This window comes from Chanodichthys erythropterus, chromosome 19, assembly GCF_024489055.1.
Source record: "Chanodichthys erythropterus isolate Z2021 chromosome 19, ASM2448905v1, whole genome shotgun sequence".
Classification (NCBI taxonomy): domain Eukaryota; kingdom Metazoa; phylum Chordata; class Actinopteri; order Cypriniformes; family Xenocyprididae; genus Chanodichthys; species Chanodichthys erythropterus.
Genome location: NC_090239.1, coordinates 33,734,772 through 33,750,995, shown reverse-complemented (window position 1 = coordinate 33,750,995; position 16,224 = coordinate 33,734,772). Strand labels below are relative to the sequence as shown.

The 16,224-nt window shown below is 36.0% G+C and overlaps 1 protein-coding gene across 2 annotated transcripts in view; it reads left to right on the top strand.

Moving 5' to 3' along the window:
* Positions 1-5,373: 5,373 nt before the first annotated feature.
* The window catches only part of avl9 (AVL9 homolog (S. cerevisiase)), a 60,752-nt gene continuing 49,901 nt past the window's right edge, over positions 5,374-16,224 (top strand). Inside the window, exons 1-6 of one of the 2 annotated variants that reach the window (XM_067369766.1) lie at positions 5,374-5,893; positions 7,925-8,004; positions 11,682-11,802; positions 14,660-14,745; positions 15,061-15,132; positions 15,208-15,297. In XM_067369766.1, the coding sequence (XP_067225867.1) occupies positions 7,930-8,004; positions 11,682-11,802; positions 14,660-14,745; positions 15,061-15,132; positions 15,208-15,297 (444 nt within the window). In that variant the 5' untranslated portion in view covers positions 5,374-5,893; positions 7,925-7,929. Of the gene's footprint in view, positions 5,894-7,803; positions 8,005-11,681; positions 11,803-14,659; positions 14,746-15,060; positions 15,133-15,207; positions 15,298-16,224 lie in introns of those variants that run through there. The other variant, XM_067369765.1, reaches the window with a different exon arrangement.

Here is a 16,224-nt window from a genome sequence, read left to right as displayed (position 1 = left end):
CATAAGAAAACAATAAATTAATAAAATAATAATGAATGGCCTTTCGTACTTTAAAAAAACGCATATCCCGGCTTCCGTACTTTTTTGGTTGGATCGTTATAAACACCTCTCTCAGTTAGAAAACACCCCAAAATTGGGAGACGCCCCTCTTTTGTTCCGCAGAGACCTATACTTGGACTGGTCTAAAATAGTCCGAATATAAACACTATCTAGGTGTACCATAATGATTCAGGGTCCAACAAAAACACGGTTTAGAAAATGTATTCATGTTGTACATTCCCATTGTATAACTTTTGTAAATTTTGAACACAAAAAGTTACATATCTGGAAAGTTATCAGGAGACAAATGGACCACGTCGCTACAACGTTCTCCGTGGGATTAACCAGCGACGTCTTTTGAGAACGTGCCCGCGACGTTTCTGGAACGTTAGCCAAGATTCTTAAAAAAAAAAAAAAAAAAAAAAAAAAAAAGGAACTTTACCAACTCACAACGTTGTCATTCAGTAAACCTCTTGTTCACAAACATATGAATAATCACAATTTATTAAGTAAAATGTTAGGTAGTTTTGCTGGCAAATATTTTATGAATATGTAGGTATATCTTAAATATAAATAAAACTATGTCGATTCATTTAAAAAGCTTGAATCAATTAAATTTACTCATAATATCCAAATGCCATATTAACAAACATAATGTTGGCTTAATGCAATATCTGGAAAGTTATCAGGAGACCTATGGACCACGTCGCTACAACGTTCTCCGTGGTATTAACCAGCGACGTCTTTTGAGGACGTGCCCGCGACGTTTCTGGAACGTTAGCCAAGATTCTAAAAAATGGAACATTACTACAACGTTGTGAGGACGTCGTGGTAATGTCACGCTGACCAAATGACGACTAACTGACGACGTCGTCACAACGTACTGTTTGCTGGGGTAATTGTCCCTAAGTATATTGATTTTTATTACAATAGTCCATTTACAGTTACTATCATAAAAACATACACTTATTTGTAGGTTTAAACTTGTACATAAGGCACATTTAATGTCCAACATCAAATATTTTAGCGAAATGTATATTTTAGAATTATTGCTTCTATTGCATTCCGTCTGTTTAGCGCGCATGCGCGCAGCAGCGCTCGTTCACTGTGAAGTTTAGCCGCAAAATGGAAATATTTGCATTACTTTCTAACATTTACAGATGGAGAATAAACTTGTGAAAAGTAAGTTATGCACTGAGGAAAACACCATGTCTCAAACGCATAAAATAGCACAAAATACCCTTTCCTGTGTTGGATCGATTTGATCCATGATCGACCTCTAGGGCTGCTTAAAAAAACCGTGCACGCGAAATTATCTTAGGTGAACCTGGATCGAATTAGCGAGACTGCGTGAACCTCAATTACCTTTTATGAAACTGTTTTAGCCCAAACTCATTTGTTATGTTAATTCAAGTCAGGTTTTGGAGTTTAATCCTCGCTTTTCTTAGCATCTTTTATGAAACAGCCCTCAGTTCTTCTAGTGCAGAATCAGACACAGACACATCCTAAGTCTGCACTGATGCAAAAACTGAAGCAATGAGATCCAGGCAGTCCAGCAATGATTATGTCAGAGATAAAATTTAAATAAGGAATCACAAATTCATTAAGTAAAAATTATAGAGACAAACAAATTAATTAAGTAAATAATAATTCATAATAAAATCCAGAGTATTGTATATAACAGATGACAAGTGAAGATCAGAGTATAGAGAAAGAAAGAACAAAATTAAAATATTTGCAGAATGAAATGAGAGGTAGAAGAGATGAAGCAGAAACTAAAAAGAGCCAAAAGCTAAAAAAAAAAAAAAAAAAAAAAACTAAACTATCAAAGACCCAGTCATTTATATACAATAAGCATAGGAAAACTTACATACCACTCAAACTTATGTTTTGGTCTAATAAGAAAGGTCAAACAGACTTATCCATTATGTCATAGTTGGTGTAACAGCTAGTTCAGAGTGACAGATCAAATGTCAAAGGTAGTTAAAAATACGAGGTGTTGTTTTGACACCTTTAAGAGAATATTGCAGATCTTGCATTATCTCATGTCTGCAGAGATGAACACAGACATATTTTCAAACAAAGGTACATCAAGTTCAAATGAGCAACTAATTCTGAAAGCATCATCGCTTCTGCAGTACTTGGCAGGCGTCCAATATCTAACCACAAACATGTCAACATAACCTGTCACAATGGAACACTTAAAGAACAATTGAATAGAGCAAGCATACATACTTTTAAAGATAAAAGAAGAATAACCAAATGAGTAGCTTACAATAAAGAGTAAATACTTGAAAATATGATGAGGATTAATATGTAGAGTTGGAGTACATGAATATGTAAAATCAAAAGTAACATTGATAAATCATAAGCCATAAATGATTAACATGAAATATGAATAAAATGCATTAATATCAATATTGACCATTTTGGATCCACCAGCACTGTCACCTCATCATCCTTTTCTGACAGCTGACAGGCATGATTACCTTATTAATGTAGCTAATCTATATGCAATATTACATTTGAATGAAAATTCACCTTGTAATAAACACTTAAACACACAATTAACACATCTAGGGTACATAATACAGTGTGGCACTTGGGTCCATTACTAGGGTCAATTTCTCAAGAAAATAATTATTTATATATATATATATATATATATATATATATATATATATATATATATATATATATATATATATATATATATATATAAACAAAAATAACGACTTTATTCAACAATATCTTCTCTTCTGCGTCATTCTCATACGTTGTTTACGTCCAGTGCTTCCAGGTTCTATGTCAGAACGCAGACTCATTATTGTCCGTTGTTATGAAATATTCAGTGTCTGAGATTTTCGGTGACACTGGGCTTACATGAATATTCACGTTTCCTGTTTTGAGTTAAAGCGCCACTAAAAATGTTAGTGCACGCTCTTCGGCTTACATTAAAGGTAATTAGCATATGTTTCAGTGTTAAACGAAGTGAAGCTTATATTCTGTTATTGATGCACAAGATTTTATATATATTGTGTTATGTTGTGTCATGTGTTAGCTATGTTTGATATGAACACAGGCAATGATTCGCCAGAGGTGTTGTTAGAATTCGCTAAACGAGCCAATAGCGTTTTAAGTAGCCTATTTTTGTTGTTTCTGTATTACCTTGAGTCTTTTAAGCATGTCGTTTTGAAAGTTTGCCAAAATGTATGGTAGCATAATAATATTAATTGTAAACTCCTGTGGTGAAGGCAGCAAGCAAACTTTCCTAGTTTGCAGAAGCACTTCTAATCTGGGTAGACTTGAATTTCTATATGTAATGTTTCAAAAATTGCGCACAAATTACATTAAAATTGTATTTTGTCGATGAAATGCATCATTTTGTGGGAAAAAAGATTGAGAATTTTTCCTAATAATATGAAAAAAATAACACAACTTTAGGATTTAATAAAGTCTCTTTAAAAATATTTACCAACTGAGCAAGCAATTAAGAAATGACAGAACAATCACAGTAGGCTATGTATATATGTCTGATTATCCACATAACAATAATATTCATCATACTTTTGCCAATTGTCTTCTCCATATAAATATTTTTAAATAAAACCTTCATTAGTAACTTTTAGTTTTGTAGCTGATCAATTTAACCACTTGTAATTCAATTTTAACATTTTAATTGTTGTGGAAAGCGCATTAAAATAAAACCTTGTGAAAGTGCTGCAGGGAAGCTAATATCACTGTCTCATCATGTTTCAATTCATATAGAGAGCATTGTGTGTTTTGCAGAAAAGGATAAAGAAGGTTTACATTAATTAATGCATGTCAAAAACATAAACGGAACAAAAATAATAATAATGTCTAAGTAAAAATAAAAAAATAATAAATAATAATGTCTGGTTAAAGTTATGCAGGCTATCTGAGAAAGCAATAGGGAATGACACAATCACAACTGAAACTTTTATTATGCAACCACAGTTAGGCCTACATTTATACAAGTTATCTTCTCAAACGAACTAAAATAAAATCAAAACAGTTGTAGCCTACTAAAACAAACAAACTCAGTGTTGGCTCATTTCCTAACGATAGACCACCAGTGGCTGTAATCACTACTAAAGTATATCTCAGGACACAATGTAACCTACTAACAATTGAGCATACATAAACAGTTATTAATAAAAAAGAATCATAAATTCATTTGATGCGGAAACACAATCACGTTACAGAAAACAGTTGTGATCCAAGGACAATCCACTAACACTTTCAGTGGCGCTTTAACTCAAAACAGGAAACTCGTGAATATTCATGTAAGCTCCGCCCAGTGTCACCGAAAATCTCAGACACCGAATATTTCATAACACCTGCGTCAGCATCGAGATGAGCAAATTCTGCGCAGAATCGATCACCGGTGATCACCGCGAGATGCATGCTGGTTAGAAATGTGTCCGAGGGTGGTCCGCCTTGCTCTGATGTCATGCCGACGTGTGTCAAAAACCTCTCGCGAGGGCGAGGCGGCCTCATCGGATTCTGCAGTCGAGCGCAGTTGATCACCGACTGCGCTGACCAAAAGCAGGATGAGTAACGACTTGATGACGACACAGCTTAAAGCTTATTGGTTTAAACAACCGTGATGTATTGATCTGTTTTAAAATGTTTGATTTTAATACTCTAATACCATGTTTTTATGTGTATAACTTATGTGTGAATAGTCCTAAAGTCTCTGCATGACAGTGTGATCTCTGTGAGTTATGTGATATCAGATTTATAAAAATATATAAAAACATGTCTGTAATTAAAATAAAAATGATTGATCCACACATCTTTCGAATGGAAATAAATAACAAGTACTTTGGGTGTATTCATTATGTTTATATGCATATAAAAAGAAACAGAACTTAAATTACATCAAGTTTATCAGCAAAAAAGCGCGAGTGTGAATCCCGCGATATCCGCCTTTGATCTCGTAGGTGTCTGATCAGGCTTGTTTGAGATGAGCAAATTCTGCGCAGAACCGATCACCGCGAGATGCATGCCGGTTAGAAATGTGTCCGAGGGTAGTCCGCCTTGATCGCGATACACCTTTGATCTCGCAGGTGTCTAAAGGTGCGTTCACGTGGCCTCGTAATTCCTGTAGTTACGAGATTCTAGCTTGTAAAAAGCGTTCACGTCATCGTAGAGCTCGTAATTACAGCTTGTAAGCTGGGAGTTTTCTGAAAGCTCCCAGATGTACCACGTGGCCGCGCTGTACCACCTGACAGCTGTAGATTAGGCATTGACAGTGCTGCCATGGAAACGCATAATTCCCAGTTCAAGGACCAAAAGGACGCGAACAGCTCCGAATATAACGTCACGTGTTGTCATTTCAAGATTCCGGTAAATACGAGGTGACGCAGCTTGATGCACTACGAGAACGGAGAATTGTCCGTCTTGCCTGCACTTTTTTCACTCCTCCCCTCACTGCAGCCGCCTACTCTCGGCTGAAATTCAGGCGAGGCTAGGCGCATCTCAAACAAGCCTATCCTCTTGATCCACTTCGAGAAGAGAGAACTGTCCGTCTTGCCAGCACTTTTTTCACTCCTCTCCTCACTGCAGCCGCCTGCTCTCGGCTACATTTCAGGCGAGGCTAGGCGCATCTCAAACAAGCCTAATGTGCAGCTTTGGCCAATAATAAGCTGTCATTCGGATGTAAACATGGAAGCCTTCACAGTGCTCACTACGTCATCTGCGTAAGGATAATGAAAGGGAAGAGAAGAGATTTTTTAATAAAGTCGTTTTTTTGTTTTGCGCACAAAAAGTATTTCATTTGAAAGTAGCTAAAACTGGTCGTTAAATGTTGCTAGATGACATCATACTGGTGAGTCACGGAATCTAGATAAGGTTTGTCCAAGAAGTTGCTAGATTTGTCGCTAGGCTTTTGAAAAAAGTCTCGAAAGGGGACAAAATGGACTATATGCACGGGTTACTTCCTGGTTGTCGTTAAGCCATTAGCACTTTAACCAGCAGGTGGCGGCAAAGTAGCATTTATTTGCGCACATATCAGCCATTTCCTCTAAACGTTTTTCACTTCGTTTTTGACTAAATATTAAACATTATAAAATAACTAGGTTTGAAAAAAACATTTTGTCAATGTTAAGTATGAAATACTCACAAAATCTTATGAAAAACAATAACTTTTATTGTGAATTAATTACACAGAAAGCGAGCACCGCGCTCTCCCTTTGTAATCACAGCAGCTGTCAGTCAGTGTAGCTCAAGATCAATGATTTCAGCACACTTGTGAAAACACACATTTTATTCAATTAATCTAACTAAAGTGCACAATAAATATTTAATTTTTGAAGCTTTTTTTCACATAAAAGTGTGAAAACTAATGGTCGAATTGAATTTAGCCGAGGAGGAACATTGAGTTACGTCTTTATTCATTTATTTTCTATGCTGTCTTACGTTTGAATAACTAAATTAATGCTATACCTGACTATTTAAGTGACTATATTCTGATTATAAACTAAGTATTACACTACTGATGCTCAACACACCAGCAAATGACATCTCACCGGAAGTTTTCGAGCTGGCTTATATTAATGCGGAAGTTCTAAAGAACGCTCCGTGCATATAGTCCATTGGCAGCACTGCCTGTGCCCTAGACATTATCTTTATGTGGATTACTCACCTGTGTTCTGACCTTTGCCTGGCTCTTTGTGTATGTCTTTTGGATTGCCCCTCAGATAGATAGATAGATAGATAGATCTATCCAAAATAAAATAAAATAAATAAAACCGTGACAAAATAAAGTTAAACAAAAACACTGGAATATTAACAAAAAGGAACACATTTTACAGCTTTCTTATTTTTCCAATATTGTTTTTAGGTAGTGATGAATGTCTGTTTTTGAAAATTTAAAAACAAAAACTAAGGCTTATTTTCCCCAAATTTACATTTATGAATACTAAATTTAGCTAAAAGAAGTAACAGATTAATTAAATAAAATTCCTTATGACATGAAATAGTAGAAAACAAAGACACAAAGCATTAAGTTGAAAGATGGGCATGATGTTAGCTGCGTATTAATAAAATAGAAAAGGGACAACTCCAAAATAAATGAAAGAATGTTTCTGCATGTAAACCACAAAATGTACAAAATATAATACACAACGTTGCTCGCGACGTCATCAGGACGTGCCTTTGCTAGGAAAAGCTGCATTCACGTCACCTCGTATTTACCGGAATCTTGAAATGACAACACGTGACGTTATATTCGGAGCTGTTCACGTCCTTTTGGTCCTTGGACTGGGAATTATGCGTTTCCATAGCAACACTATCAACGCCTAATAAATCAATCTACAGCGGTCAGGTGGTACAGCGGCCACGTGGTACACCTGGGAGCTTTCAGAAAACTCCCAGCTTACAAGCTGTAATTACGAGCTCTACGAGGACGTGAACGCTTTTTACAAGATAGAATCTTCTAACTACAGGAATTACGAGGCCACTAAAGTTACGTACCTGCATATGAGTTGTTCTTGTTCATAAGGTGAATCTCATAGGCTATGTTTTTATTTTGACACTTACTCAAAATATGAATAAAAATATAAATATATTATAATATTTGAGACTGTAATGAACTGGCCACCGACACAGGATAAGCACTTTGGAAAATGGATGGATATAAATGGATTGATGGATGATCTTCGCGATCCATGGCGCGCCCTCTCTCGGCAGCCTCGGATGGCTGCCTGCTTTCGTCTGGTATTTTTGTTGGTGCTGGAGGCGGAGCATCGCGTGACACACAAACTGACGGTCAAGGGTGCGGAAGTTATACACTCCACACATTAAACCCATATTTTATTTTTCATTTCTTCTCTTTTGCACTCCGATCCGATTATAATAGAGCAGATGGAGTCTCAGTGTAAAGAGGAACCGGTGTTGCACATCGTAGTGGTGGGATTTCACCATAAAAAGGGCTGTCAGGTAAGAGACTGTCTTCATGTTTGTTTATAAATATTAATTTGCTCCAACGTGTCGCGAACTTCACTTTCACCCTTACAAAGAATTTATGTGGTTTTACTATTGTATAATTTATTATTTACCATGGTACTTTGGTGTAGAAATGCAACAAAAAAACAACAATATTCAAAATTAAATCTGCTGAAGGAGCTCGACTTCACTGAATGATGATCATAAATTATCAACATCGCCTGAAATTCAATACTGATGGTGACGAAGTGTGTGAGATCCACTACTGTTCTCTTTATCTCATCCATAAGAAAGAAAGAAAGAAAGAAAGAAAAAAAAAAAAAACATTTCTGTCACATTTGAATGAATGGCACATATTGTTTAACATAATGTCCAATTACATGAGAAGATTTCAGTCATATCGTAGTGTTATAGCAAAAACTGTTTTATTCTTTATAAAAGTGTTCCTCCCTCATGGTGGCTGCCATGTTGATGTCACATGACCAGCTGAATAAAACTCACTGGCTTGTATCAAGAGGTAGTAACATAATCAAGACATCAAATACAAATTCAATTATTGTTGGCCTACATAAAGATAAAAATATAGGAGTAATAAATTCAGTTAGAATAATAAAACATTATAAGGCTGTTACAAATCCAATTAAATCAGTATAAAAAAATCCATCTTTGTAATGTGGCATTTAGAAAACAGATTTTTAATGCAGCTCAGGGGTAACATGAATATATATAAATATATGTAAAAAATGATAATTTTAAAGGTGATGTAAGATTTTTTAAGATTTAAGATTTATTATTTTTTTTTGCCCATTAAATCATTTGGAAGTTTTTTTGGCTTTTAGTATGGATATGTTAGCCTTACTGTTATTTATAAACTAGTGTGCTCCAAAACAATGACAAAATTCACATTTAGAAGATATAAGCATTGAAAACTTACAGTCTCTGCTAATATGGATGAATGATTTTGATGACATCACTATGCACTTCAGCCTCTCATCAAATTTTCTGTCCAATCAAATGCTCTCTAGAATCTAAAGCGTCCCACCCCTATGGTCCCACCAGTAAATAGATGCTGAAGCTGTGGCCAAAATCGGTCACTTGTTCACACATTTACTATTTTCTACATGGTGAATGGCACATTGTGCACTATAGGGGATAAGGATCGATTCAGACAGTGTAAATATGCTTTCCACTGGGGGAATGAAGTCTGTTTTCAAGTTAGTGTCACACAAACTGTCACAGCTCACACACAATCTGCTCCAGTCAAGAGACATGATAGAACAGAACGGATCTGAGAGTCTGAATACTAGAAAACGTATCAGAACCATTTGAATTCTGCACAGAATGCTATATTTTAAAGTGATATGAAGGAGATTAGGAGGAAACTGCGGCTTTACTGAGCTCAGCCCTCAGTGGCTCTGGCTGAGCTGTGATATAAACTAAATGCTATTGGATATTTCAAGAAAAGCTATATGCTATAAAAGCTATAAAATAAGCTATTGTAAATGTTCTGTCTTGACTTCCTGTTTCAGTGGAAAATACGTCAATACATTGAATAATGCTGCGTGTTTCAAGGTACTTTAGTGGGCCTTTAAAATACATTCTCTTAACCCAGTTTATTGTTTATTGACAACTATAACTGTTGATAGTGCTGCCTTAAGGCCAGAACACACCAAGCCAACGCTGACGAACTAGTGGCAATGAAAGCAGACTGCGGGGTTGGCTCACGTCGGCAGAGTCTGTGTCCAAAGTTGCCCTGACACACCAACACTACACAGCCAACGGCCAAGTAGCATGTCAGTTCTGCACCTGCGTGAGATGAAATGCCTTTTCCAACCAGCAGGTGGAAGTAGCAGAACAGCCAATCAGAATGATCAGATGGCCCGACAGACCGACGAGCTCCGATGACGATTCAACATTTCAAATCTGCCGAAAAAAAAGCCAATGAGGACCAACTTCGGCCAACTGACTTTTTGCCGGGGTCATTATTGCCCCCACCACTTTTTGAAACATCCCGTGGCACAGATGTATACTAATACAAAAGAAACACCTCTGGCTGATTAGCAATTTGTTCGTTTGTGTTAAATAATAGGCAGTCTATCGCTAGGATGTGTTGTTTTTGAAATCATGTTGAGTTCTTGTTGCCGCTGTTATCAGTGGCCCAACAGTGTTCTCTTGGCGCTGTTTTTTTAAAACAAAGTTACGCCACTGTCTGTTTGAAACCCAAAAATCGTATTTCTCAATTGATCTAGAATTGTGCAGCTCTAGCGCACAGTGCTTTAGCATGTCAGCCCTGGGCCCATATGCAAAAATTCTTCAACAGGCCACAAACAAGTGCAGTGAAGAGGCTAATATAATAATAATTCACTGTAGCATATCAGGAAAACACCATAACAAACACATTTATATCTCATTGTTTTCATTCCAGTAGTCTGATAAATACATAATCTCTGTAAAGTAACAGGCAATCCAGATACAACACAAGAGTAGTATTAGTAGCTAATAGTCAAAAATTGTATATTGAGCAAGTTACCTAATAATAAACCAATGAGAGCTGCTGCTTATATTGCAACCTTGAGTGGCATACTTCTACCCAAAAACTTTTCACAACCAGAACTAACATACACTATACTGGCAAAAGTTTTGGGATGTCTGCCTTTACATGCACATGAAGTTTAATGACATCCCATTCTTAATCTGTAGGGTTTAATATGGAGTTGGCCCACCCTTTGCAGCTATAACAGCTTCAACTCTTCTGGGAAAGCTTTCCGCAAAGTTTAGGAGTGTGTTTATGGGAATTTTTGACCATTCTTCTGGAAGTGCATTTGTGAGGTCAGGCACTGATGTTGGACGAGATGGCCTGGCTCGCAGTCTCCGCTCTAATTCATCCCAAAGGTGTTCTATCGGGTTCAGGCCAGTCAAGTTCCTCCATGCCAAACTCGCTCATCCATGTCTTTATGGACCTTGCTTCTTGCACTGGTGCGCAGTCATGTTGCAACAGGAAGGGGCCATCCCCAAACTGTTGGGGGAATGAAATTGTCCAAAATGTCTTGGAATGCTGAAGCATTAAGTGTTCCTTTCACTGGAACTAAGGGGCCAAGCCCAACCACTGAAAAACAACCCCACACCATAATAACGATAACTTAGAGAGCAGGGTGGCCGATGGTTGATATACAGTATATATCACATTACACTATTTAATTTAACAATAATTTAGCTCATTGTCAGTTGTATTTCTTGATTGTTTTAAGTATAAACATAGCCTTATGATATTTTGTTTCTAATATACAGTAGATGTGACATTAGAGCTATTCAGAGGGATTTGACTACCAAATTTATCCTTCACTCATTATGTTGTCCATCTTGCCAGGCCATATCACAGAGTAAGAGTTCACAGCCCTGATTGATATTTATTGGATTGAAAATACTCTTTAAACTCAGAAAAGACTTTTGTTATACTTTTCCCTATACCTTATATGTGAATGACTGTTCTGAAAAACAAAAAGGTAAAAAAACAAAGTAAAAGTTCATTTTCAAAACACTTCACTTTACTACTAATTAAAATGTTATACATGCAAAGGTATTATATTATTTTCATGCATATTAAGCTCACAACACATGCCATGACAGGTTAACTTGACAGTCTACTGTTGCCTTTTTTATTTTTATTTCAGGTAGAATTCTCATATCCTCCTATTATTCCCAGCGCGGGTCATGACAGTCACACACTCCCAGAGGAATGGAAGTACCTGCCTTTCCTGGCGCTGCCCGATGGAGCACACAATTATCAGGAAGGTAAAGTCTCTATCTACACTACACTTTACTAAAAATTGAGAAAAAGTTTTTGAAATTCTACCTAAATACTTTTCTTTCTTCAGTTGTATATTTCTATACAATCTGGTACAATTTGTACAAAATATCTTGAAAAAGCCAGTTTGAAAGTTTTGCACTCTCAGATCATTTAAGGGATATTTCACCCAAAAATGAAAATTATCCTATGATTTACTCACCTTCACACCATCCTAGGTGTATATGACTATATTATTTCAGATGAACACAATCGGAGATATATTTAAAATTATCCTTAGTTCTCGAAGGTTTATAATGGTTGTGAATGGGCGCCCGTGATTTGAAGGCAAAAATAATGCATCCATCCATTAAAAAAAAGTAATCCATACGACTCCAGGGGGTTAATAAAGGCCTTATGAAGCTAAGCGATGCTTTTTTGTAAGAAAAGTATTAACTCTGTCCTTCACTGAGCTCACTGGTTTGTTGTATTTCCTAATATTTGTCATTTTTTAATTGTCGGGATCAGCTATTGGGTCTTAACATTAAACGTCATCAGCCAAACAGGTAAACTCATCTACTCACAAGTCCACTTTCATGGCACTTTGTCCCTCACTGAGCTCAGTCACATCAAGCTTTGGTTTATTAGGTTTTTTTTTAGGGATTCGTATGTTTTGTAATAGGTTTCCTAAGTGTTCATTAGAGTTTTTAAAATTCATTATGGTTCAGGGTTTATTGGGTTGTTTAGGGTGTGTGATGTAAGACTGTATGTAGAATCAGTGTTACTGAGCATTAAAGGGCAACTATTATGCAAAATCCACTTTTACATGGTGTTTGGACATTAATATGTGTTGGCAGTGTGTGAAAACAACCACCCTACAATGATAAAAATTCACCCACTTCTTTTGTTTTAATCCACATTGAACCAAAGCAGTCTCATTAGAAATACCGTTTTGATTCTCTGAGCAGTGTGACGTCAATTAAATTCAAACTTTATTGTCGATCCCCACAGGGGTAGAAAATTGTCTTTAGACAAAGGCTCAACAAACAATATAAAAAAACACAACACATAATATCAGTTTCAAACCTACTACATTAAGACCTACACAATTCTTATGAAAAACAAAAGATTCATCTTAAGAGCCCATTTAAAATACCAATAGCAGTTGGAATAAAAGTCTTCTTATATTTGGCCTTTTTCACTAAAGGTACTTTGCACCATCTGCCAGAAGGAAGTAACTGAAATGCACTATACAGGGGATGGGAAGAATCTGTCAAAATAACAGAGGCTTTCCTTTTTACTGCCACCATATTGAGATCTGTATGTGATCCTTGTTTCTCCCCACTTATTTTACTAGCCAAATTTATGATCCTTAAGAGTCTGTTTTTACTTTTAACAGAGAGAGAGTTGAACCAAGATACAATGTTAAAGGTGAACACAGATTCATTAAGTGATTTATATACTACTATCTCAGAATGTCCAGATTGTAAAAGAATTAACAAAATTAATATAATTATCCAGTGATTGAGTATCCTTCACACATGCCATGTAATCTGCATATTTAATAAGCATCAAATTATCCTTATTACACATCATCCCATTTGTATAAATAGAAAAAAGAACTGGAGATAAAACACATCCTTCTGCATAACAACTAATTAATGACTAAGCTATACAGATGCAAACCACTCAGCAGCGAGGCAGACAGGAGCAGTTTGGTCTAAAGTTGTGATCGAATTTGCATATTTGGTTTGGTCTTTGAAACTATTATCAATACTTCCAGTTCTTCCTTGTAAATTCATTTCCAATAAACATTCCAGATGGCTTTTTAACTTTTTTAATTTTTCTGCCAGTTGCAATGTTGTTGTGTAGCCAGTGAAACCGAAGAATTTGGCTTGTGACATTGGAGTGCGCTCTGTTATCTCTGTTGTTTGATGTCAGATTGTGCGCCACTATCTTGTTTGTTTACATGAGGCGAGTCTGTGCAATGGCGGACGTAGCCAAAATATTGCTGTTAATAACTGTGCTAACAGGGATTTTATTGGCCAACATGGTTTTACTGTTAGGGTTATATCACCGCCTGTTGGTTTGGCATGCTCTTGACAGCGCTTCATAGCATGTTTTTGCATTTTCATGTGGACGGAGATTTTTTTTAAACCATGCTTGTGTGGACGAGAGTTTTTTTTTAAATGAAGGAGGAAAAACTCCTATTATAAAAATACCCATGTACATGTGGTCTAGGCCTTATTTGGTCCCTGTTTTCTCTGTGTAGTTCCTGCTTTCTTAGTTGTCATAGTGACTGATTGTTCCCTTGTTTGTCTTCATAGTAACCTATGACTTTCACCTGTGTTTTGTTTAGTTCCTTGGTTGCCTGTGTGTGTATATATACCCCTCAGTTTTGTGTTTGTCGGTTCTTATTTATGTACAGTATAGGGTGGATTTTGTTCCTGTGACTATTTTCTTGTTCTTCTGAGTGTTTAAGTTTAATAAAGACTTATTTCTGTCTTCTACATTGTCTTTGTGCGCTGCTACCACCATAATGTGACAATGACATAGTGTCCACATTGTTTTATTTGGTTGTTTGTTTTGTTTTATTTCTGTACTTGTTTATTTATTTATTCATTCACTTGTGTCTTTATGATGTGATTCATTTTCTTTACTATGTGTTGGGCTGTGTTTGTTGTGTTGTAATTGTGTTAAAGTTAAAATTATTTAAAAAAATTTATTACATTTTTATATTTTGATGTAAGATGATGGGGGTGTGGTATGTTCAGACTGAGCTATGATCATAGATATAATCAGTGAAGAATTTTATCTGCATATCTGTTTTTAAACTGCACATTGTGTTATATTTTTTATGGACAGACACTGTCTACTTTCATTTGCCTCCTCTGGAAGGACAGCTGAAATGTGTTTATGGAGTGTCTTGCTACAGACAGATGGAGGCTAAGGTTTGTCCACAATAATTTATACTTATTATGATTAAGTTTTTTAATGCTTTAAATACATCAAAAATATAGATAGTAAAAATTACAATGCTTTGTGTAAGATTTATATTTTTAATTGAGCATAAGCCATGGAAATGCAATTTGATGCTATCATAATTAACTATTTTGAACGATATTACATCATAATGATGTAAAACAGTTTCCTCAATGCAACATAAATGTCTCTAAATAATTAAATAAACAGGGTTGTCTTTGATAGATACTGTAAAATATCACATTATGTCTAGTCTAATATTATTGTAATTCTGTGTATTACAGGCACTGAAAGTACGAGAGGCAGATATCACGAGAGAGACTGTTCAGAAGAGTGTTTGCGTTCTCAGTCGATTGGTGAGATGTATATGCTGGAGAAGCCTTGATTTACATAAAAATACAGTTTATTAATGTTATGTATTGTTGTTTCAGCCACTGTTTGGTCTGATACAGGCTAAACTTCAGCTCATAACTCACGCTTACTTTGAGGAAAAAGATTTCTCTCAGATCTCCATCCTAAAGGCAAGATCTTTCACACACATTTCATTGTCAGATTTATTAAGAACTAATACAGCTGGAAGATGTAAAGTTAAAATGTTTTACACCTATGAAATGAATAATAACTGTTAAGAACATTGCCATATGAGATGTAGAACCCTGGTCATATCAGTGGTCTGGAAAAAGCTGCTTTAATTTGCATAAAGTTTCTTTTTTTTTTTTTTCTGTTTTAAATGATTTCTTCCATCTGTAAACTCACGTCTACAGTTAACAATGTCTTGACCAGTGATTAGTAAACATGTATAGGGTTAGAATTGTTGCATTATTCCAAATAAATAGATTGAGATTCACAAAAATTAATCAAATTCACAAGTTATTTTAAGATCCACAAATAAATGTAAAAAGATTTTATTATTTTGTTAGACCATTAGACTGCGTTTCTCACTTCTTCAGGCAAGCACTTATAATGACGCATATGAGCAGCTTTGTGGATCTAATAATAAGAGATGTTCCGATACCCCTTTTCCATTCCCGATACCGATTCCGATACCTGAGCTCAGGGTATCGGCCGATACCGAGTACTGATCCGATACCTGGGTGCAGGGTTCTGAACAGGTTCAAGGAACGAAAACGAAAACCGGACGAATTCACGCTGACGCGCTCAGGCTCAGCTGTCATGTCATCATAGGTTAGGTAAGTTACAATGACAATGCCCTGGCATTAGTTTTTCCGATGATATGTGTCACCATTAAGGCCTAAATTTAAGTGAAAATGAATGTCAAGTAGGCTAATATGCAGTTTGTTGTGCGTTTTGAAACCAGCGAAAATTAAAGGATATGTAGAACATGAGTTCACACAGCCACATCACGCACATGCAGCGGTTCAGTGAACGGAGAAAACAGAATAAAACTATAGGCTTACATAACACATATACAATAAAAACAAAATATT